The sequence below is a fragment of the Symsagittifera roscoffensis genome, chromosome 2, assembly GCF_963678635.1.
Source record: "Symsagittifera roscoffensis chromosome 2, txSymRosc1.1, whole genome shotgun sequence".
Lineage (NCBI taxonomy): Eukaryota > Metazoa > Xenacoelomorpha > Acoela > Convolutidae > Symsagittifera > Symsagittifera roscoffensis.
Genome location: NC_087063.1, coordinates 75,932,844 through 75,957,163, shown reverse-complemented (window position 1 = coordinate 75,957,163; position 24,320 = coordinate 75,932,844). Strand labels below are relative to the sequence as shown.

At 37.6% G+C, this 24,320-nt stretch overlaps 1 protein-coding gene across 1 annotated transcript in view; it reads right to left on the bottom strand.

Moving 5' to 3' along the window:
- LOC134840533 (E3 ubiquitin-protein ligase rnf213-alpha-like) overlaps positions 1–23,540 on the bottom strand; it is a 28,482-nt gene extending 4,942 nt beyond the window's left edge. The window contains exons 1-7 of the mRNA XM_063856411.1: positions 22,479–23,540; positions 21,915–22,068; positions 16,387–18,402; positions 14,582–14,760; positions 14,174–14,299; positions 1,455–9,358; positions 810–1,008 (exon numbers count right to left, since the gene is read on the bottom strand). Of these exons, the coding sequence (XP_063712481.1) occupies positions 810–1,008; positions 1,455–9,358; positions 14,174–14,299; positions 14,582–14,760; positions 16,387–18,402; positions 21,915–22,068; positions 22,479–23,525 (11,625 nt within the window). The 5' untranslated portion in view covers positions 23,526–23,540. The remainder of the gene's footprint in view (positions 1–809; positions 1,009–1,454; positions 9,359–14,173; positions 14,300–14,581; positions 14,761–16,386; positions 18,403–21,914; positions 22,069–22,478) is intronic.
- Between the last annotated feature and the right edge of the window lie 780 nt (positions 23,541–24,320).

The window sequence follows — 24,320 nt, the reverse complement described above, 5'->3', positions numbered from 1 at the left end:
CTTTGTACTATTTTGAGATATCCATTTTGGCGACGGACCCTAAAATTTTTCTAAAGACGCCAATATATACTAATTTTGAGAGGGAGCGCGCGCCAAAAAAACGCGATTTTAAAAGGCACCTAAATACGCCTTTTTTGGCCTGGTTTTCAATATTTTTCCTGCGGCGCAGAAAATTTGACCAAAACAGGGTATTTTTAGTTATTTGGGAGAGCTCTGAAATCAATTTGGTCGACCTAAAAAAAGGTCAGCAAAATTTTTCAAAAACTTTTTTGGACTGTTTTTTCAAAATTTTGCCTGCGGCGCAGAAAATCTGGCCAAAACAGGGACTAAACAGTGCTTAGGGAGAGCTCAAAAAATCAATTCGGTTCACCTAAAAAAAAGGTAGACAAAATTTTCGAATTTTTTTTTGAAAATCCGCCCCCCCCCCCCCCCTCGAGAAAATCCTAGGTCCGCCCCTGGACAGTCTATCTCTTCGTTCTTCAACACTTAAAAACTGAATTTTGAAATCCATGCAGCACGGGAGTATATGCTCGCTTAAAAAAATGGACATTCTTCTGCTACTATACAATACCAACCTCGTTTCGTTCAGTATGACTACTATAATAATTAATTGTTTTCAGGCAGAAAATATACAGATGCTCACTTCAACTAAGTTTAGTACTGCTTGGGAGAACACCAATGGATCAACGGATCTTTTTGAGGTGTCTCTGAGGTCCGTTTTCAAGATTAAAAGATGAAACCACATGGGTTAATTTGTAGTAACAATGGAAGCCGAATTTTTAGAGCATGCTAAATGAATGGATATTTACCTTCATGCTGATGAGGGGCTTGAACTTGAACAGGTGGTGTCCAATGGTTCCTTCTATCCCACTCAGATCATAGTGCACTCTCTCTGCCTGTGCATCCGTGGTGGCGAAGTTCGCAATCACCGACAGCAACTCTCGGTCGACATTGGAAACCGAAACGACGTGTTCACTCTTCACAACTCCATTATTCAATTCCATGGCACTAAACCACAGTACACATGATGGGAACTATTTTATATAGAAGTTAGAAGTGTATGAAACACTCAGCTTACTCAAAAGAACAATGCCACAAGCATGTCTAAAAGAATCATGCAATATGAATTTCTCTAAATTGTTCTTTTCTTTTATTTTGCATGTTATGGACCTTTGACATTATCTGTTTCAAAGTTAACCGATCAACTTCTAACCAACACACAATTACAGAAATATTCCTTGGAGGGACTCTTGATGCGTAATCAAGGCTCTTTGAGCAGGAACCCAGGATATGTGAAACATGAAAGCCAAAGTTGAGATTAGTTCCAGTTCGTAGATCACTTTTAATGCATCTATATTGTCATATGCATAATTTGCACAAAAATTTGGACAGAATCTCTGAAAATCTTTTCTTTTGAAAAATTTATCTGTAATTAAATTATTAAGCATACTAACGGGGTTTCAATGTGAAGAGCCGATCTATACGCTTCAATGAACTCGTTGTTTTTGTTCACCAAGATATTCAAAGTGACCAGAGCACAGCAGTCGCTCACGTGACGAGAAGGAAGGAAGTACTTCAGAGAAGAGTCCAGTTTCAGTTTTTCTTTAAAAAGGCAGTCGATGCCTCCGGTTGTTGGCATATGTCTTATTTGTTCATTCCATAATTTGCAGAAAACTATAGAGACCTCTCTCATTTTTCTTCTCACTGGTTCGGGGATTTTTCGCTGACCCAGGAAACTGTCCAGCGTCAATACGCTATGCAAGGTGTCCGGATCATAGTATGATACAATGTTATTGAAAAACTCAAACAAATCAGGAACATGGCGGAGTTTTGGCAGCCATTCTTTGTTCTTGAATATGCAATCAAGCAACTTGTATTTTTCACCATTCGCATTCAATTCGTTCCGCACGCTCGCCAAGCTGACCTTTGGGAGTCTTCGCCAAAATGTTCTGCTAGCCATAACATTATCATCAGTGCCTCTATCTGTTCTTTCAGTTAACACTTCAAGAAGGTTGTTGGATTCGTTTCTCGAATCATTTTTGAACGCATCATCATAAGTAGCAATGACATTAGGCAATTTTTGCAGCGTGTTGTTGATGATGTTTATGAAATTCGCTTCCCATGTTTCGCGCTGATCCTCATTTGCAAAAGATCCCTGAATGTTTCTACTCGTAGAAGAATCTATCACAACAGTCAAGAAGAACTTCAAAGCATCTTCTTCACTTCTGTTGAGAGAAGTCCTGGCTAAGTTTCGCACATTTGTGCGCAATCTTGCCAGCATTTCTTGATCACCGTTACAGATGTACAATGTGGCGTGAACAAAAAATTGCATCACATTTCCATTAAACTCATTAAGAAAAGCTCTGTCGAAGACGTTCAAATTGTGGTTATGTACATAGCCAGTGACTACCTGACCGTTTGCGACGTTGATATTGGCATCGCGGTTTCCCAACAATTGATTACCGGCATTGAAGGCGTTATGAGCCCTTCCTCCAATAGGGGCTCGGCATTCTGGACAGGTGCCACCTTGATTAGGAGCTCCACAATCACCAATCATGTAAAGATGGCCATTTGCACATTGGTTCCAAGTAGTGAAGCCTTGTCCAATTGCTTGCCCCATCATTCTAGCACGTCTAGTTCCACTATCTGGAAACGTCGGTAAGTAAAGTCCATCTGCTCTTCCACGTGCAATGAAGATGCCCTTGAACGGTTGCAAGAACCCGCAGTTTTCTTCGACCTCCAAAAATGTCTGATAATAAAACAAAAAGTGCCTCAAAGCGTCCATGTTTGGGGCGAGTCTATCATTTCTATCTATCATACTTCTACTTAAACCTTGTATTACTGTACTTGTCATAATCGCTTCCTCAAACTGTGCAAAGCTCTCTGGTCGATTTTCTTTCGACCTTATTTCTGCGAGTAAGCGGTAGGCCACTATGTTTTTCATCTGTAGGTCCCTAACTTGAATAAGCCTTTGAAGACCTTCGTTAGCATCGGTGACCAAACTAGTATATACTTCGCTGAAAGGCGTCTGATATGCCTCTCTAAAAATGAGGAAAATATCTGAAAATCCTTGGCTCTGTGAAGTGAGCAAAATTTGGGGGATCAGGGGAGCAAGTTGCGGGAATGTCTTCACACGCTGGTACACGTCCATTCCATGATCACGGCATAAACACTGAATGAAGTATCGCTTAACGCATTCGGCGATTTCTCGTGTATCATTTAAAATTTCTGTAACCAATCTAGGAACTTGGTCTGTGAATCCTTGGGGTCCTTTATAAGCATTGGGTACAACTGATTTGACGATAAACTCTGATAGTGCAATTTTTACCTTAGCGACTAATCGGACTTGATTAACGCTAGAAATCTCTTCGCGATTAAGATCATCTGTAACCTGAAGACTTTCATTGAGGTAAACGTACTCAAAAACTGAAAGAAGCATATCGTATGTTCGGCCTAGATCAATTTCATTGGCACCTGTTTCCTTGTCCTCGTTTATAATCGCCATTAGAATTTCGTCCAAATTTTCACCTTTTTCACTAGTCGCAATAAATGTCAGAAGACCTTGTCTGGTCTGATCCGTGATCCAAGCCGTGTCTTTTTTGCTGGTTCTACTCTTAGGAGCAACGCAAATTTCCAAGTACTTTTTGAGCGTCTCTTCCTCGCAAATTGCGATCACGTTTTCTTTGACGATTCCAAGAAATACATTGGAAATATTCAGCCAAAACTGTTTCCAATGCAATTTTTGAGGCTCCGTTTGACACGAAAACATTGTACTCGCCTGTAACAACTCAGAATCAAGGCTCTGTTGGCAGAAACTGCACGTGACCGTTTCGCCTTGAGTAATATTTTCCATTTTCTCAGTCAAGCATGACTCATGCACTGCGTGACCTCCAGCGCATAGAAGTGAGAAAGGGATTGCTCCTTTAGCAGTTACTGGTTTTCTGCAAAAGGCACAGTCTTTGAGACCAGTTTCTGTCTCGACGCATTGTTGAATAACTGTGTCCGCGGATCGATTCAAGCAAAAGAGCAATCGACTTCGAAAATTATCGGTTCCGAAAATTGATTCATCTGCAGTTTTTGAACTCACAGCTTTATAGAGCGTATCGGATGCTGTACATGCCATTTTAGCAGTTGCATCGTCAAGATTGTGCGAAATCTGTGACATATAGGTTGAAAGCATTGTTAATTTCTTGAGTTTGAATTTATCATCGTCGAGTTCAATTCCAGAGCACATTTTCAAAACGGACACTTGTTGGTCTAGCTCTTGGATCGCATGACGATCAATGTTGGCCGGCTTCAATTTTTCAGCCATCGATTTAGTTTGTTCTAGAGCTGCTTGAGTTATCATGGAAACGAACTGCTCGGGGGTTTCCGGATTTCCAATTTTGAATGATCCGAAATACTTCAGGATTGGGGATATGTTGTGCAGACAAGGCAAAAGCTTCTTGAAGTGCGCAAAAGCAAAAGCTACTGTAGGGTTTTCGAATTCGGGCAAGTTACTCTTCATGATTGATTTTAGTGCCTTTTTGATCACTTTCACATGTTCGGCTTGAACACATTTGTTGTTCCACATTGACCAAAACTCGTTCAAGATCAAGTCGTGAACAAATGAATCGACTGCATCTTCTTCGCTTGAAATCTCAGTTAACTCATTTCCAAGTTCCCTTCCCTGATTATTAAACCTCTCCACGAAAAACTGCCAATCTTCGAGCTCAGAATCGGCATAATTTTCCAGCGAATCAATCCACATTGAGTTCAATTTGTCAATAATTTCAGAACTGAACGGAAACCGAGAATTAAATTTGACTTCTTTCGGGTTTTGCGGTCTGAGTCGACATAATTCTTTCACGGTAAAAAGTTTCATCCAGGCTTCTTTCCTCCAATTTGCTTCAAATAACAGTTTAATGTTGTTGTTAAAGTCGATCAGCTTCAGGAAATCCGCCAAATGAGGTTTTATCTTCGCTTGGAGTTCTTTGAACAAGGCGTTCTCAATTGTTCCTGCCACGATCAAATCTTGCAAATTAGCCGCTTTCTGTGCGACCCACTCTTTAATTTGTTCATTTTCTTCTGATTCCTCGATGAAAGCACTCGCTTTTTCCAGGAAAATTATTTCCAAACTTGGAACATGATGTTGCTCAAACAATCGTGAAACATTGATTACTCTTTGAACTTTATCACCTTCGTTCGCATCGCCAATCGCGTCGTATACAACCTCACATAGCAACTTTTTCTGGAATTTAGTGCACTCTCCGTTTTCAAGGACAAACAGATCTTTCAATGTCTGACCTTGAGAGATAGCAACCTCGGACAGAACTTGATATTCTTCGTCTCTTAGGAGCTCATCGATGTGGAAACTCTCCCACTTGCCAACCGAGAAGCTACTGTAGTCTGACTCGTACCAATTCCTCGGGAGCTCAACTATGAACAAAGTGTACAAGTTTGGAATCTTGCAATCAGTATGCAAATTCTGCAATTTGTATTTTGCTGACGCAATTAGCGGGACAAACTTTTGACCTCTTGAGCATGTGACAAAGAGTATTTTTGTCAAATTAGGATGCTTAGCCGCCATTCGGTAAAAGTCTTTCACTCTTTCGGCGAACTCGATTTCAGTTTTGAATACATTCAAATTAATCACGAAATGTCTCTCCGCTGACACTAGCGTCTGCTCTTTTTGCATCAGAGTCAAATTACAGTCTTTCATGTTTTTGGACGATGGAATTCGGCAAAATGTTGAAACTTCGATCAAGGCGGATTTGGATTTCTTGTTGTAGCATTGCTGCCACAAGAAGTCAGACAAACTATTGCGTCCTTGACTGCTGTAAATTTCTTTCAGGTCATGTGAGTTGAAAGATGAGACGTCGGAGCTAGATCGAATAATAGCATCAATCGAGCACGTTTGAACCAGTTTAAGACTGGCTGCTTCCAGAATTTGTTCATTCGTCGCCTGGTCAGAGATGTCATTTTCGGCCTGGATTAAAACACAGGCTGTCGTGTCTTTTTGGTAACCCACAAAGGCGTCGCGGACATGGAATGACGAGCCTTCTTTGTCGGTTCTCGGAACATCCGAAAACTCCTCCAAGTTTTCAGATAGTTTTTGACGTAACTCAACCAATTTTGTGCTGAGTATTGATTCCATTCCCAGGAAGTGTTTTTCCAGACGGTTCAAAAGTGGAATAGGGAAAGTTATGGCAATTTTTTCTTCTTCAATCATAATGAGCCGGAAGTTCTCAGAGACACTACACTTGACACGATTGGAGCCTAAGCCAAGATCAACGTATCTTTTCCCTCCGTAATACACATAATACTGGTTCAAAGCATCGTATAGGGACTCGTAAAGCGATCCCAAATTCAGAAGCACAACCGTCTTTCCTGTTTCCATGCAAACTTTTATTCTGTTGATGTTCTTGCATACTTGAATATACTCTTGATCCTGGGGGAACGATGAGCCAAAAATGACTTCGTAGTCTTCTATTTTCAAGACCTGAGGCAGCAGTTGTAGTGCCGAAAAATTCTCCGTCATCAGTAGCAGGTATCGACTTTCGTTGTCTAAGTTTCTCTCTTCTTCAGTCAGTTTTGATCGTTCTTCCGCCTCTCTGATGTTCTGATGAACCAAATCCAAAGTTTCAACAACATCGCCTACATTTGTATCTTCAAATGCTCGTTTTTTCATCAATTCATCCGCAAATACCTGCAAATATCGGCAGTTCTTCTCTCCAAAATTTCGTCTAATTGCACATCGAACATTCGTCCACCTTAGAGTTCTCAGGGGTTGAGTCATCTGCGCCCTGTAGAGCATTTTCAACAATCCATAGAAATCTCGCAACCCAAAGTATTCCGCGTGTCCATCTTTAATTTGAGCTTTGTACACTTCTTCGTAAGCGTCGGCCAACGGCTGAATGAACTTTTCCAGAAGTTTACCTTCAGCTTCTACTCTGCATATACCCCTCGCACTTTTGACCAGCTCCTCTGATTTCGGAATAGTTCGACTGACTAAAATTCCCCGGTTCATTTTGGCTGGATCAAGGGCCCAATTCGAAATCCCCACGAAGCCTACTTTTCCCCAGTCTTGCTTCTCTGCTTTGGATTCGACGTACCCCTCCTCCAAAAGAGGATGCAAGGTCTTCAGCGGCATTTTGGCCGAATCTTCCGCCAAGCCGATTTCGTCCAGAACAACCACGCTAACAAACTGCTTCAAATTCTTGCCTTTCTGGTATAGTGCTGCTTGCTTAAAGATACTGATGATACCATCTGCGTGCGTGTGAGGTGAACACTGAAATGAGAGCATCTGAACTTGTTTCAGCATCTGAAAGAACTCATTCCTGGAACTCTCTCCTTGCATAGCATCAATGACAATCGTCTTAGCCAATGATTTCGAGCTGCCCGGTTTCCCCACTAGGAACAATGGGATTCTTAGCTCGATGCAAATTATCATCATGAATACATTTTCGGTCAAAGCCAGATTCTTGGCAATGTTTGCTTTAGCATCTAGATGAATGTTTTGTAAAAACACTTGCATGCAAATTTCCAGTTCGTTCAAAATAGTTTTGGCTCCATTGGGTAATTTATAGGGACCTCTGAAAGACCCGGTGATATTCCTTCTATACTTCTCTCGTTCCTCTAAAGACGAATGATAGCAGACTCCAAGTGTTAGAATCATCAGTCTAGCTATCTCATTAATGGCATCAGGTGCGTTTTCATCACCATCATCATCGCCGTTGTAATTCGAATCTAGTTCATCCATCTTAGCCAAAAGTGTCTCTTTTTTCGAGTAAAAAAATTGCAGGACAGCCATGGCCCTTTCTATGTCTCGCAAACTCACAAAAAGACATTGGTCTCGGTTTTCTCGTAGGAATTTCTGTGAACGGCTCAGAAGGTTGCAGATGAAATCAACATCGGCTTCAATGAGACGCATATCGGCAGCTCGCTTTGACACTAACTGCTTGATATACTTATTCTCAACTTCACTAGTCAGTTGACCGAAATCCCAGACCAGCGGCAACAAACTCGGCGGCAACGGGTTCACTCGGTAGACAAGGTGACGCATCGGGATATCGGAGTCCAGTTTGTCTTTTGTTTCACTGGACTTGACATGGTATCCCAGTCCTTGGGACTCAAGTTTCTTGATCATTTTATCATCGTGTTTTCTGTACGGGTTACAGGCAACAATTACTTTTAGTCCTGAGTCAGGGTCCAGTTTTCGGCCATTGACACTAAAATCGCAAATCACTTCTTTGATTCCGTATATCGCCTCTGTTGTGTTTGCTTCATCAAAAAACAGGACGGTGTAAAATCCGTTTCCAAATTTTTCCGTGTTTGCCATTGCTAACTTTTCAGCATCTTCTATGCTTTGCACAATGTCTTGCATTGTAACTCCACCGTGGACTTTCACGAACTTCTTGTTTTCCACATTCTCTCCTCTAGCCATAATGTTACAAAGGTACTCGATCAACCTCGTCTTTCCGCAACCAGTTTCGCCCATGATAACCACTGGAATGTTGCATCTAAACCGCATGTAAATAGCCAACAGCTTCATGACATTATCCTGGGTAAGTTCATACGTGGGATCAAAGCGGATCCGGTTTGGCTCGACCCCCAAGACTCGACAGAGTTTCATTTGTTTCACGTTCACTTGAAGGTCGTCGAAGTTTTCGTCCAAGACGTCCCTCTCATCGAAAGCTTGTCGCTTTATCTTTTGCTGAAGATCAGCGCTCATGACATTTCTGGCTAACACTTTTCCACCCCAGTCTTGTAAATTAGAATTAGTAATGCGCACTCCTAAGAACGTGAAGGTCATTTGGTCTGAATTGATAAAAACGTAAGGATGTGGACAGTTCTCCCAACGTCTTCGAATTTGATGAACTTCGTAGTTTGTCTCACTTTCGTTTAGACCAAAAAGAGGCGAGTTGTCAGCGATGCTTAAGCTAGGCAGTGCAAAGTCTTGTGCCATTGCAATTAGGCAGTGTTTTACGTAGAAGTTTTTGAAGCCTTCGAACTCTCCAGATCCGACAAAGAAGTTCTGTTCGCAAGCAATTAACTGCAGATTTAAGAACCTAGCAAAGAAAGACAGCTGCGCCCACGTCGGATTATTGAGCCCACTGTTTCGCTTAATAACATCAATTACTAAGCGGCCATCTTGCATTTCGCCTTGGTAAGTGTAAAAAGACAGGTCTCTGTTTTGATTGAAGGCGTCCAGATAGTGATATGATCTTTGGAATTCTGGACTTTGGATGAGAATTGGATCTGGGCCAATGATGCGCTTGAAATTAGTTTCCGTCTCGTTATCCTGTAGACATTGGTTGGGCGACAGACACACTGTACATGGCATTAAACTGCAGAGGGGCTTCCAAGGAGATGTATTCTAAAATAGAGCAAGCCTCGCCGTTTGCTGTACAAGAGAAGAAAATCCAATTAATTTCGCGACCCGTTACATTTTTTGATTAAAACATAGCCAACTGACAGTTGGAAAAGAGTAATGAACGAAAGGAAACTGAAAAAAAATGTAACTTGTTGTTTCAAAAATCTTCAACTTTTGAATTTTGATGAAAAAAATATATGGCCTCAAAGCTGTTCGAATTTGTAGAACAATTTATGATGTACACTTTTTTGTTGAAATTAACCCAACCCAATTTGAAAACCGGATCAGTAGTTCAAACTTTTATTTCACTGGAAAATCTGATAATTAATTTCCATTTTCGAAGTTAGAAGTCGATCACGTTTTTCGTGACCTTTACACTTTTTTCTGTTCGATAGTGGAGTTCGCCTTCTTTTAACAATAAAAATGCACTCATAAAAAGAAATCACACCACAAAAAAATCAAATTTAGCGTCAACAAATTTTAAAAAAATTATCAGGACGTACATAAGAAGAGTACTCACTACGTTCGTTACTCTTACATATAGCTAACAGACCGTTGGAAAATATCATTGAGCTAACTAAAAAACTTTTCTTTTTGAAGCATTTTAATGATAAAAACAAACGGCCTCAGAAGTGTTTGAATTTCATATGAATTTTCTCATTGATCTCTTTTGATAATGAACACTACCCAATTTGAGACAACTGGATTACAGGAAAATTTTTTCTTCTAAATTCCTAAAAATTAAAGTCGACCTCTGAAGTTAATAACGCGTCTACGCCATTTGAATTTGTATTATTCGAGAAGACCTCTTCTAAGTCTTTTTTTTTTGAAAAAAAAAAACAAAAAAACAATACGACGTATACGAGTGTCTTCACTAGGTAATTGGCACTTGATAACCAAATTAAAAAGAACTTTACTGTTGGTTGTTGATAATCAACTAACTTTGCTCCAAAAGGAACAATTGATTGTAATTAATTTTTTAACAATACATTTTATATCATATGCCAAAACATTCAAATGAAGTAAATATTTTAACGGAAAAAAGTAGCCTATTGCAGTGCGAGTAGCACAACGTATTCCGAGCACAAAAAATGCGCGTTTTTCGAGAAACGAAATTTTGTCTATGGAGGGCCTAATGTGCCTTCTACTAAGCCTTCCAAAAATTTAAGCAGACCGAACAGACAGTTGGAAATGAGTCAATGAACGCAAGTAACCAGAAAAAAAACTGACTTATTTTGAAAAAATCTCCACTTTCGAAATTCCAAGAAAAAAGACGGCTTCAAAGCTCTTCGAATTTCTAGTATAATTTATGTTTGAAACTTTTTTCATTAAATTAACTCAATTTGAGAAAAGTGGATCAATAGGTAAAAGTTTTGTTTCGCTGGGAAATTTGATAATTAAATTCCATTTGATCTTTACATTTGCTGTTCGATAGTGGAGTTTACCTTCCTTTTAACAAAGGAAACCAACTGAAATTAAAAAGAAATCAAAAGTCAAACTTCAAAGAATTATATTTGAGACTGAATAAATTTTAGAACTTTTCCTGAAAAAAAAAACACATGACGACCTTAAAAGAACTGCGTTCATCGACTCTTAAAAAACAAAGCAACGGTTGCTATGCAAGTAGTATAGAATTTTTTAGACCACAAAAATTACGAGAAAACTGAGTTAATTGTTACTCTAGAGCCTAATTATTTAACTTCCATTTAGTAAACAAAATCGAAGTGAACTTCAAAGCAAAATATGAAAAAAATTGAGAGTGAATATAATTTTGAAGCCATTTAAAAAAAAACAAAAAAAATCACACGACCCAAATAAATGTCTCACTTCGTTTATTAAACACAAGTTATTGTTATTAATTACGAGCACTTAAATAGTAAACTACGACATTGGTATCATATGAAAACCCTTTCAGCCCTTTTTTAGATTCTAAGTTGAAAAAAAAAACAGGTCCCAATTTTTTATTCGATCTCACATTCAGCGAAGAGTCAAGAACAAAACTGATCACTGGATTTTGGGATGTCAGTGAACTTATATCCAGGCACTCTGGAAAAAAAACCGCAGGACCTACATAAGTTAACACTTACTTCAATCCTTAACACTTAACCAAAAGAGCCAAAACTTGAGCGTCAACGAACAGTATAAAAATTCAACTGAAAAAAGCCCGAAACAAAAACTAAATAACTTCATTCACAACTGTTGTTTTATTCTAGTTTTTGATCTATTTATATGAAATCAGAAATGAATAGAACAACAGAGCAAAATTTCCATGATACCGTTTTCCTCAGAATTACCTTTCAGGTACTTTAAAAATTTACACCATTGACAATCAGATGAGTGTCTAAACTCGACAATGACGGAAGATGTTCAAAAATTGCTAACAAAACAAACCAATAGGGGTAAAAATATATTTTCTTTCTTATCAGCTTGACAAAACAAACTGCATTATCGTAAGGTTTTTACTGGTTTTTTGAAAAATAAACAGAGAAAATTTTTGACCAAGAGGAGTAGTTGCACTTTGCAAACACAAATTAAACAAGGGTAGACGGTTACTGTGCAACTGGCACCGAATGTTCCAACCATAGTATTCAGAAAACTACGGTTTAGAGTTTTTTCTAAATTAGCGTAGTTTTTTTTCTGCTTGGTGTGATAAAATGATCTGAATTAAAAATAAATTTTAGGCATAATAGACGGTCATATTAGTATAAGCAAATTGGACAATAATGTTTGTAGAAAAATGACAAGAAAACTAAAATGAAAAAAAAAAATCAAAATTGTTGGAATTTTTTTAAAAGTTTTTTGTTTCCTAAAATGAATCTAAAAAACTCCAAAAACTAGTTTTACTTTTAGTTTAACTCAGCGGTTGTTAGCCTGCTCGCTTACTTTATTCGCTCGAGTTATGACGAAAAATCAAATTTCAAACCGTTTTTTCTCGACACTGGGAAAATTTTTTGGAATTTTTTAACGTGGTTTGACTCACGACAGAAAGGGCTTTAATATGATATATCACTTAACCCAACCCAATGATTATTTGTGGTACCAGATTTTGCGTCGAAAACAAAAATAAAAGAAAAAACTAATACACACCAGAATACGAAGTTCCTCCCCATTTTCAATGATCGGAACAAAAACGCCACAAAGGAGTTCTGAAAATGCAAAGAGAAAAAGTCCACTGATGTCTAAAAACCGAACACCTTCATATTTTCAGACGTATCTAATACGAAAAAATGACCACTGAATGCTATTTAATTAAGCGGAAAAACATATGTAGCTGAAGAATATGATAGCGAGCAAAAACATGGTGTTAGGATAAAACATAGCCAAATAGAAAAGAAGAGAAAATTGGAAAACAAAAAACTGACCTAATTTTTGAAAAAACCCCAACTTTCGAGCTTCAAAGAAAAACTAAATGGCCTTAGAATTTCAAGAAGAATTTATTTAAGACAATTGCTTGATAACATTAACCGAATTGTTTGAGAAACCGGATCAAAAAGTATAATTTGTCTATTCCGTATAGAAATCCTATACAGCCAACAAAACAGAATTGTGCCAGCAGACAGTAGGAAAAATGACAATGAACAAGAAACATTTAAAAAATAATGACCCGTATTTTGAGACAACTTTCAAATTTCAAGGGCAAATTTTATAGCGCTTAAGATTTTCGAAAATCACGACACAAATTATGATTGAAACTGTTTTCATAGCTTTGAGCCAATTTGAGAAAAGTATATTATAAAGTAACTAGAAATTGATCGTTTTTCGAGACATTTATTATTTTGCTGTTCGATAATGTAGTTTACCTTCCTTTTGACAGAAGAAATGAACTGAACTTCGAAAGAATTCAGTCAAACCGCGAACAACTAAATTTGAAAGTGAACAAATATATAGTTTTTTCCTGGCAAACAACATAGCCAATCGAAGACCGGAAAAGAGTGATGAACGCAAGTAAACATATAAAAAAACACTAACTTTCTTGAAAAAATCTCAACTTTCGAATTTCAAAGAAAAAAATAGATGCTTTTTCAGCTCTTTGAACTTCTAGAACAATTTATGATTGGCGCTTTTACGATAACATGAACCCAACTTGAGAAAACTGGATCAATAGGTAAAGTTTTTATTCCGCTGGGAAATCTTAAAAATAAACTCCACTTTCAAAACTAGAAATCGTTCACGTTTTTTTTGCGACATTTCCACGTTCGTATTTGGAGTGCTATTTACGTCACTTTCAGAAGTCGAATTTAAATTGAACTCAAAAAGTGCATATATAACAAGTGCATCAATATTTTAAGACTTTTTCCTGAAAAAAAAGACAAAAAAACCTATATTCACTACGAACACTTGAAAAAGAGTCAATGAACGCAAGGAAACAGAAAAAAACTAACTTGTTTTTTGAAAAACTTCCACTTTCGAGTTTCAACGAATGGCCCTAAGGCTTTTTGAATTTCAAGAACAATTTAGGATTGGCTTTTTTTTGATATTTAACTCAATTTGAGAAAACTGGAGTGTTAGGTAAAATTTTTATTCCGCTGTGCCATCTTAAAATTTAATTCCACTTTCGAAACTAGAAATCGATCATGTCTTTTGCGCCATTTCCACATTCGTATTTGGATAGCGCATTTCGACTGTGCATATATACCTAAGTGCATTCATGCATGCATTAAACATTTGAATGCACTCCAGTAGTTATTAGAGCATTTTAAAACTTTTCCTGGAAAAAAAGAAAAAATCATCAAGACCTACCTATATAAGAGTCTAAACTACGTTTATCGGCTTTTAAAAAGAACCATTTCAAAAATAACAAAGGAAAAACGTTTTTACCTGCGGCGTCAGCATTTCGATGGCCAGGCAGAAATTTTCTTTGGCTAGAAAGAGCTTTCCCCTCTCATCTGCCAGACCGCCCAGCACACAAAGTTTAAACAGCAATTCGTCCACGTTTTCCATTACCTGTCAATTCACTGCCGATCGTTATGTTGCTTAAACATGCTTACTTAAATGTTTGATTTAATGTTTTGAAAGTTCAAATATTTCCCACATTTAACATCATCTTATCTTTCGTCATTAGTTCTATAAAAATCTTTCAAAATTAGTTCTACTGCGCCGCTTTCTCAAAATTTCATTTGAACTGTGCTTTTTCAGTCTTAGGAAAATAGAAAACTATCAGATCTGGTCTAGTCTCGTAATCAACAATAGATCACGATTGAACGGAAGATATGAATGGTGACTTACATTAGGCGACACGTCCAAATGAATGATGGTGTGAACAGATACAGATTTGTGTCGCCATAGGAAGTCCAGCACTCTTTCGAAGTCCACGTTTCGGTCGTAGAGACGGAGGATGACACGAGAGCTCCCTCTGTGTTTCTTTTTCGTTTCACTTTCCAAGCGATCCACATGCAAGGACTTCCCTAAACAGGAAAACAGCAGGTTTGGGAGGCGTTGGCGTACACCCTCCACCACATTCAATTTAGGTAGACCATGATTTTTCCAAAAAGCATTGCAACAGCGATGCGGGCATACTTTTTAAATCACACATTACAACAACAACGCCTATTTTCAATTTTTGAAAGAAAACGCAACCATTTTTTAATCTAACTATCTAAAAAATCTGCTTCGACAAAGACAGATCTTGCAGATATGCTACAACATATGGAATTTAAATTAATAGGCAGTTAAGGTGAATAATTGGATGTGTGTTTTTGAGAAGTATAACCCTCTTGTAAAAACGGCGTTTCAAACAGATTAATGAACAAGAAAATCGTCTATTTTTAAATGAAAAACACCTAAGTTAAATGCAACCGTAAGAATAGACGAGAGCATCCAATAACAACGCTTCCGTTTAATAAACTCAACATTATAAAAAAATAGAGTTTCTATATTTTTGAGTGAATGGGATGATATGTCAATTTTACTTCTATAAAGAAACTCTATTTTTTTTAATAATGTTGAGTTTTTTAAACGGAAGCGTTATTGGATGCTCTCGTCTATTCTTACTAAATATGAAAAGTGCAGTTGTATGATGTTGGCCATTTTAACGTTTTATTTTTGAGTGAATGGGATGATATGTCAATTTTACTTCTATAAAACGTTAAAATGGCCAACATCATACAACTGCACTTTCATATTTAGAATGAATTCCGAAACGATTTCATTTATATTATCACTATATTCACAAAATATATTCTAATTGTTCAAAAATTGAGCGGTCGATCTTAGTGAAAACTTTTGGAAAATCATTTGAAAAAATAAGAAAAAACGTTAAATTTCAAAAAATATGAGAAGTCAATTTTAGAGGCCACACCTGCAATCCCTGTGGGTAGCCTAACATCAACCCGCCGTAGTTTAAATTTCTGAACTACCAAACAAACGCCATTTCTCTAGATATCTGCAACTTTTGAAAAATCATCAAGTTTTTGACAAAGTTTGAGTTTTTGAAAATCAAGAAAACAGCGTATCTCGGAAACTAAAAAGATTTTAGCAACCACATTTGAAGCCAAGATGTGAAACCCCCGAGAGTACCCTGACATTGCCCAACTATATCGATGCGGATTTCGAATTTTGTGAAGTTCGTAAATCTGAATTTTATGAATTTTTTTCGAAAAAATCACAAAAGTCATCAATCTTTAAACTACAAGGCTTTGGGTATTAATGCTTGGCGGCCGATTTCGCAAACTATGGGAAAACCCTGACAGCATCCCACCATAGGGTTGCTACTTTCAAATTTGGTGCAATAGACGCTGAAACGAAAAACGCCCGTCATAGAATGTATAGATCCTCATCCCCTCTCATGCTGACATCATAAACTACATTCTAACAGTCGGGTCATCTAATTCCCCAAGCATTCATAAATTGGAAAATAGAAAAAATTTCTTAAGCATTGCAATATACGATATAACTTAATCATGCATAGATACGTTATACGCTTAACCGTTACAAAAGACGCTTTAACATGACAAGATACGTGTCACATGCATTTAAATATAGTATAAATCATTTTTTGACAATCTCATACTAAAAATATGTAAAAAAAATACCTGAAGACGGCTGCGTCGAACTGATCAATCGGACTCTGAAAGTGTCTATGGCATCCTCGGCTGCCCTCAAGTTGCCACACAAATAGCTTCTCAAGTCATCTTCCGATTCTTTTACAAACCTCGCTTTAAACTTCTCCAGCGCCACCGACACTTGGCTACTATCGTCACAATTAAACACTATCAATTTGTAGGATGGCCTCGGATCCTTTATTTTTTCGAACAACAATTTCTCCATTTGATCTGCACAAGTAGGACTCAGATCGTCTGCAAAAGCAATTGAGTACACTTTATTTCGGGGATCCAGCATAGCACGGAGCATGAAGGTTTCAACTTCCGCAACAGACGTCGTTGCATTGCATAGCAAAACTTGGTTATAGTCCGGTAATTTCTCCTTTGAGACGAAATTGTACAATGACATAATGTAGAGAAGAATGTCAGAGCGCTTTTCGCAAATTACCAAGTTTGGTTTCCCCAATTTCAGATGCTCAGGATACTTCAAATCAACAGGTGTGTTTTCATGTTCGAGCTTCTTTTCTAGGCACCTATTCAGAACAAACCCAAGTTGGAAAAGATTCACGTAATTTTCCAGGGAGTTTTCTTTCATTTCTGATAAATATTTATCAAAAACATGTTCCATCGACTGTGCAAAATTGCTGAGATCAATTTTGTTTCCACTCTTGTCCAAACCGGTTCCAGTAGTTTCAGTTCTGTCCAAGGAAGCAAAATGATCTTCAAACTTCCGCGATAAGTTCTCAACTATCTCTTCCTGGTCTTCGTGATCCATGATCCAATTCAAAGCATCGGCTTCATCGCAATTTTCACATGATCCATCAGTCATATCCCGAATCGCTTGGATTCCAGCCTTGGCTAGATTTTCATTGTCATTGAATTGGCTCTTTAAGCTATCAATTAAATTGAGCCAAGCACTTCTTTCGTCCACGTGAGCTTTACCTGTGAGTTCGTCTAAGGCAATTGGCTGATTCTCTATGTCAAGAGAATCACTGTCTTCAGTTTCCATGCTATTGTCATCGTAATCATCATACAAGAACTGAACAATGTCTTCCTTGCTGATATTTTGGTCGATGGACTCAAGGTAATATTTCGTAGCTCCGTCAATCTGTGCCGTGTTACGTTTGAGTTTTGCCAGTCCCAAGCAAAGGGCACTCAATTGTTGCATGTTGAATTCGTTCAAAATTGGGAGACGGCACCGCATGGCAAAAACGTATTGCTCCCATTTCTCTTTAATTGACTCTAATGCAATACAGAGATCTGAAAGTTCCAGGTTCGTCTCTCGGGTATTTGAGTACAAATTTTTCCCTGTGTCGCCCAACTTGATCTCCAGCGCAGAATGTGTTTTCCCGTCCGATCTCGTTCTGATGTGAACAGACCAAGCATTGAAAAAACCACACCCAGAATTGTACAAAGTCACAAATGAAGATGAAAGCCGTTCAATGTTCTGGAATGTCGTGATGAATATATCAACACTTTGAGCATGTTCGTGTTTCTCTTTGCCGACTATCAGCATCAGTCGACTGAGAAGATCTCGCAATTCGGCTAAATTCAGCTCCCGCTTTTCTTCGGTCTCTTGACCGTCAGCTGATTTCATTTCTTCTTTGTAATGCAACATCACTGCATCTTCAGGCTCGATTAGGACTTTTCGTTCCGATTGGGGCGAGTATCGCACTATATAAACACCCGTGTTATTGATTTGGAGTGCTTTTTCAAGTGAACTTTTCTCAACTGAACCTTGGGTTTCCAGGGCTTTTTCAAACCACGAAAACTGTCGAGCACTGTCTTCATATTTCGAAGACAGCTTACAATCTGTACCAAGCTTCGCGAATACTTTGTTGTACGCTGTTTTTACATGCTCAAAGGTGCTGTTGGGTTTCAGGTCGTAAATTAATGGGGCATAACCGAAGATGGCATCATGGAAACATTTCACTTTGTCAATTTCATAGCTTACTTCTCCCGCTGACAGGCTTGCAAGCTCGGTTACAACTTTCACGTCTTGCAGTGCTTGAAAACAAAAATGAATCATAAAAACTCCAATAATCAACATGTTGCAGCCGGCAAAGCGATAAAAAACATAAGCAAAGCTGAAATTTGTACAGAGCAAAAACCAACTTCTCAAACTCGAAGATACTTCGATAATGAACATAGCCAACAGACAGCAGTTGGACAAGAGTCAATGAACAAAAGTAAACCGAAAAAACAAACGGACTTGTTTTTTTGAAACTTTCGAATTTCCAAGAAAAAAATAGATGGCTTCAAAGCTAATTGAATTTCTAGAATAATTTATGATTGACGTTTTTTGATAAACTAACCCAATTTGAGAAAACTGGATCAATAGGTAAAATTTTCATTTCGCTAGGAAAACCGATTATTAATTTCCACTTAATAAGCTAGAAGTCGATCACGTTTTTCGTGACCTTCACATTTTCGCTGTTCTATAGCGGAGTTTGCCTCTCTTTACACAATCGAAATGAGCTGAACTGAAAAAAAAACAAAAGTCAAACTGCGAAAAAGTAAATTTGAGCCAGTACAAATTTCCTAAAAAAATCATCGCGACCTATATAAGAGTCTGAACAATGTTCATCGACTCTTAATAACCCAAAAGATACTATAGAATTACAAACGACAAAGTTCTCAGAAAAAAAATATGTGAAACCCAACAAAAAATGACAATCAGCTATTGTTACCACTTTTGGTCGAATAGATATTTTATTTCAAATCGATAATAGATCATTTCTTTCTGGGTCCAATAGATAATTTCTTTCATTCCACAGGGAAATCTAATTATTAAAATCCTCTTTCGATACGCTCCAAGCCGACATAAACAAATCTAGCCTTTTTCTGCGCATATAGAACAGGATACTCCGATCCCAATCCAAGGATTGAAAGAAAAATTCAAAATACTGACAAAATCTATGTTTTTTGGCTACACTGTTGGAATTGGAGAGGTTAATTCTCTCTCATTTTAGCAATTTTTTTTTCAATTGATTTTGAATAAAAAAAGATCACCAGTTAGAAGTCATAAGCTGTTAGAAAACCTAGCCAGCACAAAAATGAACGAAGGAAGCAAAAAAGTTCAAGTTTCGAATATCGGATAAAATGTATATCATAAAAAACTCTTTGCCTTTCAAGAAATGTTAATAACTAAAACTTTTGTCTTATGAAAATTCAATTACAAGTTGTTAGCCAGCAGATAGTTGGAAAAATCAACAAATTTTCGAACGTTGAATGAAACAAGATATCATGCTACAGCACATTCAGTTTCAAGAATGATTTATGGCTAGCATTTTTCTTAAAACTCTCCTATTTGGCAAAAAAAACTATCAATATTTTGAATATTTTTTTTCCGCTTCAGAAAAACAAAGACCATTTTTTAAACTGAACAAAAATCATTACGTTTTTCGTCAACTGTGCACTTTTCCTGTTCGACAGTGGAGTTTGCCCTACTTTTACCAAAAGAAAAGGACCGGACTTAAAAATAAATTCAATCGTCATTTTTTTGGCAACTGGGGATTCTGAAAAAAAAAGTTTCACGAGCAATTTAATTAGGTTTTTTAGACACTTGTTTTTATAGGACTGGATAGAGTAACTTACCTCAGCTCGTCTTGAGCAGAAAACAAAAATCAAAAATGTTGTTGTAATAAAAGTTTGAACTACAAAGTTTTAAAAGCTTTTAAGCCCGTCCGTTACATAACCAAAAAAAAAACACATGACTTTTGATCAAGCTGCGTTATGAAATCACACATCAAATAAGCGTAAATATCAATAAGCGCTTGCATAAAATGAATAGAGGCGAAGCTGCGCTTCGCAAAGACACGCGAGAAACTACAAAAATTAGCTGTAAAATGAAAAATGAAAATAACGGCAAAAAAGCCTTGAAAATAAAGAGTTTTGCTCTCGTGGATTCGAACGGTCAATCAGTAGATTTCGATTCGCACACGTCCACGCATCTGCTCTATATACACCTGAAAACTTATTAACAGTAGCCACCATAAACCAGCTACACATGCTAATAACTTGCCAAGGCTCTGCAGCAAAATCATCACCAGCTATAAATAGACACAAATTTTGCATGTAACTATTTAGAATTTAAAAAGTTGAAACATCCACACTAACTTTGCATGAAGCCATTGGAAAACGTGAAGCCAAAATATACATTTCAAACACATTGCCAGATACATTGAGTTGGAAAATTTGATGAATCAAAAATGTATCAACTGTGTTAACTTGATTCCAGTCGCATGTCAAAGCACATGCTATCAAAAAGCCATATAGGAGCCCCAAAATTGGCACGTATATTTACGACTTATTTTGGAAAAAAATACTCGTACTTTTACACTACTCTAACTAAAGCTGGCTTGTGTAACCATAGGCAACAGACATTTGGAAAAAGGTAAAAAAACAAGGAGACCGAAAAAATGATTGAAAAAATCTGAGTTTTTTTTTCAAATTTCCAATTTCATTGGAGATCTATGCTTTTTTGTTGACAATTTATTAATGAAAACATAGCCAACTGAGTTCGAAAAGAATAATGGACGCAAAGAAACAAAATAAAACGACTTGTTTTTCGAAAAATCTTCAGCTTTGGAGTATTCAAGAAAAAATATATACCCTTAAAGCTCCTTGAGTCGATGACAAATTTTGATGGTGCTTTTTTGATTATATTAACCCAATTTGAGAAAACTGGATCAATATATATTCAACTCCGCTTGAAAATCTGAACATTAAAATCCACTTTCGAAACAAGAATTTGATCACGTTTTCGGCTTGGCTGTTCGATAGTGGAGTTTGCCTTCCTCTTAACCAAGGAAAAGCACTGAGCTTAAAAAGAAGCAAAATTCAAACCGCAAAAAAAAATCAAAAAGGAGCGCGAACAAATTAAATTTTTTCCTGAAAAAATCACCATGACCTAAATAAGAGTCTTCACTACGCTCATTACTCTTACAAACCCAATTTGAGAAAACAGGATCAAGAGGCATCTTTTTTTTATTCGGCTGGGAAATCTAAATAAAAAAATTCGCCTTTGAAACTGAAAATTATTAATCAGCTTTTCGAGTCTTTTGCAATTTCGTTACTATTTTATTTAATTGTCCGTTAATTTGGTTCTCTTGCATGAATTTCAAGTACACTTTGCACTGTAACCATACTTTGACGGTAAGAAAAGTAACTTATACGAACAACTTCGTTTTTCAAGCCTCGCATAAAAATTATGATTTTTGCCATAGTAAACTTCCACGAAAACTGAAAGTTTAAAAAATGGGTTAACAGAACAAGAGCCGGTCTTTTGGAGATGCTTTTGAACATCTCAAAAAAAATTAGGAATCAACCCATTGAACTCGAAATATAGCCTGAATAATTGCGATCAGCTGTATATCGAAACACACATGCTGGCAGTAAAATACAAGTAGCAGTGCAGATTTATTTTAGTTGAAAAAAGGCCAAAATGTATACTAGAACCTCCGGTTAGGTAAAAAAATTAGTTCAGAGCCAGTTAAAAAGAGTGATAAAAGCCTTACTTCTCATTTTCTTTTTGATCCATGCAAGGAATGCTGGTTGATCCACGAAGCATTTAATGGCTTTGATTTGGTCGGCGGTCACTTCTGCAAATTCTTGATTGCACTTCAGCACGTCTTGTGACAGTTCGCATAGTTGAACTCGACTAAGGTCACTCTAAACATAAACGAGGCAAATTAATATCTCGAAAACATACATATCAACAAATGGACTTGCAATCCCATAACAAAATAAGGGTGGGATGAGTGGATTCTCTCTAAACTCTTTCGATTCACCACTCAAAAGACAACTCCCTTCGGTTCTATTTAAGCGGTCTGTATTTCTAGAGTAGTGAGTATAATTCTACTTGCGGGTGAAAAGCGCGTAGACACATCGCCATTTAGTTGTAACAACTATCGAAAGCATACTTCTCGGAACAATTGCCATGCTATAGAAAAAAAGTTTACTAAACTTGCATCCAAGATCCTGTTTTTTTTTTTTTAATGAGCCCTCGCTGGAATTATCTGCTGCATAGCATATCAGACATCTATGCAATTTTCGATGATAAATTTCACTGTTCAACTAACCGTCCTTTTGAGAACATCCAATTCCGTAAAATTTGTCTCAATTCCAACTGCATTCTTCAGCCCGTCGAGTGCGCTCAAAAACTGCAAGTTCAGATCCAAGCTATCTAACATCAGCACCTGCTCATTTCGTTCATTGAAGAGATCTTTTATTTCAGATTTTTTGGACTCGTTTGGCATCTTTGAAGCAAGAGTTTCTATCAAAAAGTTGAGTTCCTCTGACTTTTGCTCCTTTGTTTTGTGCTTGCCGTTGAACTGCTTGAATATATCCTGTGCATCTTTGGCGGTCAGTTGTCCTGAAGCCAACTGGTCAGCTGTATGCAGAAAGTTGGCTTCGATTTTAGGCAGAAGGTTCAAAAACTCTGAATACGATATGGATTCAGTTCTCTGGAGCAGAGTTAGCACCACGCCAACAGCCATATTAGCAAAGATTCGACTGCTCATGAAATGAGAGAATTTTTTCACTGTTTCCATTTCAGGAGGAGATAGTTTATTGTGCCTGAAGACAGGTTCTGTCCCTTGAAAAGCTGCCAATTCCTTCAAGGGCTTCTTTTGCCAGTCTTGAATTCCGCCATCCAAGCTTGAGGTTTCAATCCTTATGACGCTGCTGTGGGACGTGAACTTGCGTTTCAATTCGCCCAAATGAGAAATGTCATGCACATGAGTTTGGATACAAGCACCGAGTCTGTTACAGTCATTGAAGACAGTGTTGAAGCCCGCCTCAGTCGCAACTTCCAAACGGAGGAAAATTTCTACAAACGTGTTTCTATTATTCGCTATTTTCGCCAAATTGTCATACGATATACTAGTCGTAGTCAGCTGCTCAAATATTGTCTTAAAATGCTGTGTAACTTTCTGAATTCGCTCATTGAAATCGCCAACTACTGAAACACGTGTTTTACGAGCCAAATCGTATAAAGGGATAAACGGTTTCCAACCGACGACTTTTAGCGCTGCTGCATACACACAAACGTCACTTGATACATCTGGAAATTGGTCACTGAAGATTTTTATAAAAGCCTGTTGCACTTTCGGACTCCACCACTGCATTACATGAACATCAATCACGCTTCCTGAATATTGGTGGAGCGCATTGATAATAGCTTCATCGAAAACTGATTCCACACCGGAAAAATTGATCTCAGGGCAATTGCTTTTTATGTCTGAAATTCTTTTAGGAAGAGAGTTATAAATAGCAAATAAGTCTTCGGTTACAATAATTGATTTCAAGTTGTCAAGGAAAGATTTACGGAGACTATGTTCAATTTTCTTGCCAAAATCTGATAAAAATACGTTCCTTGGCTGCAACAACAACGACCATAGTTTTGCATCTGCCGTGGTATAACTAGCTGCAGCCGCAACTCTAATCTGATTAGCATTGAATGCCTTACTGTAAACGAGATTCATCAAATTGAAGTCATTCTCGCTAGTAAAAGGGACTTTGTTTGAGTAAACTATGTCCAAAAAATTCAAAAACTGAAGCAGTAAGGAATTCCACCATTTTTTGTCGTCGTCCGGCAAGTATTTATCGTTCAAACCAATGGTCAGTAAATCACGAAACAAACATAAATAATGAGCAAGATCGGACTCATTTCGAATGTTTGCAGCTTCCTGTGGCAGCTTATACTTAATCAGAAACAATGGCAGCTGGTGCAATTTAGCGATCCTACTTTGGGCAGGGTTCATTTGCATTATTACCCAGCAAACATCTGGAAATGTGCACCCTAAACGAAGCGCAACATCGCGTATCGTTTGGCCTGAATTGATATAAAGATGAAGCAATTGTCTTCTTGTAAACGACGATACGTAGAGCACATCACGATTTGGAATGATCACTTCCTTAAA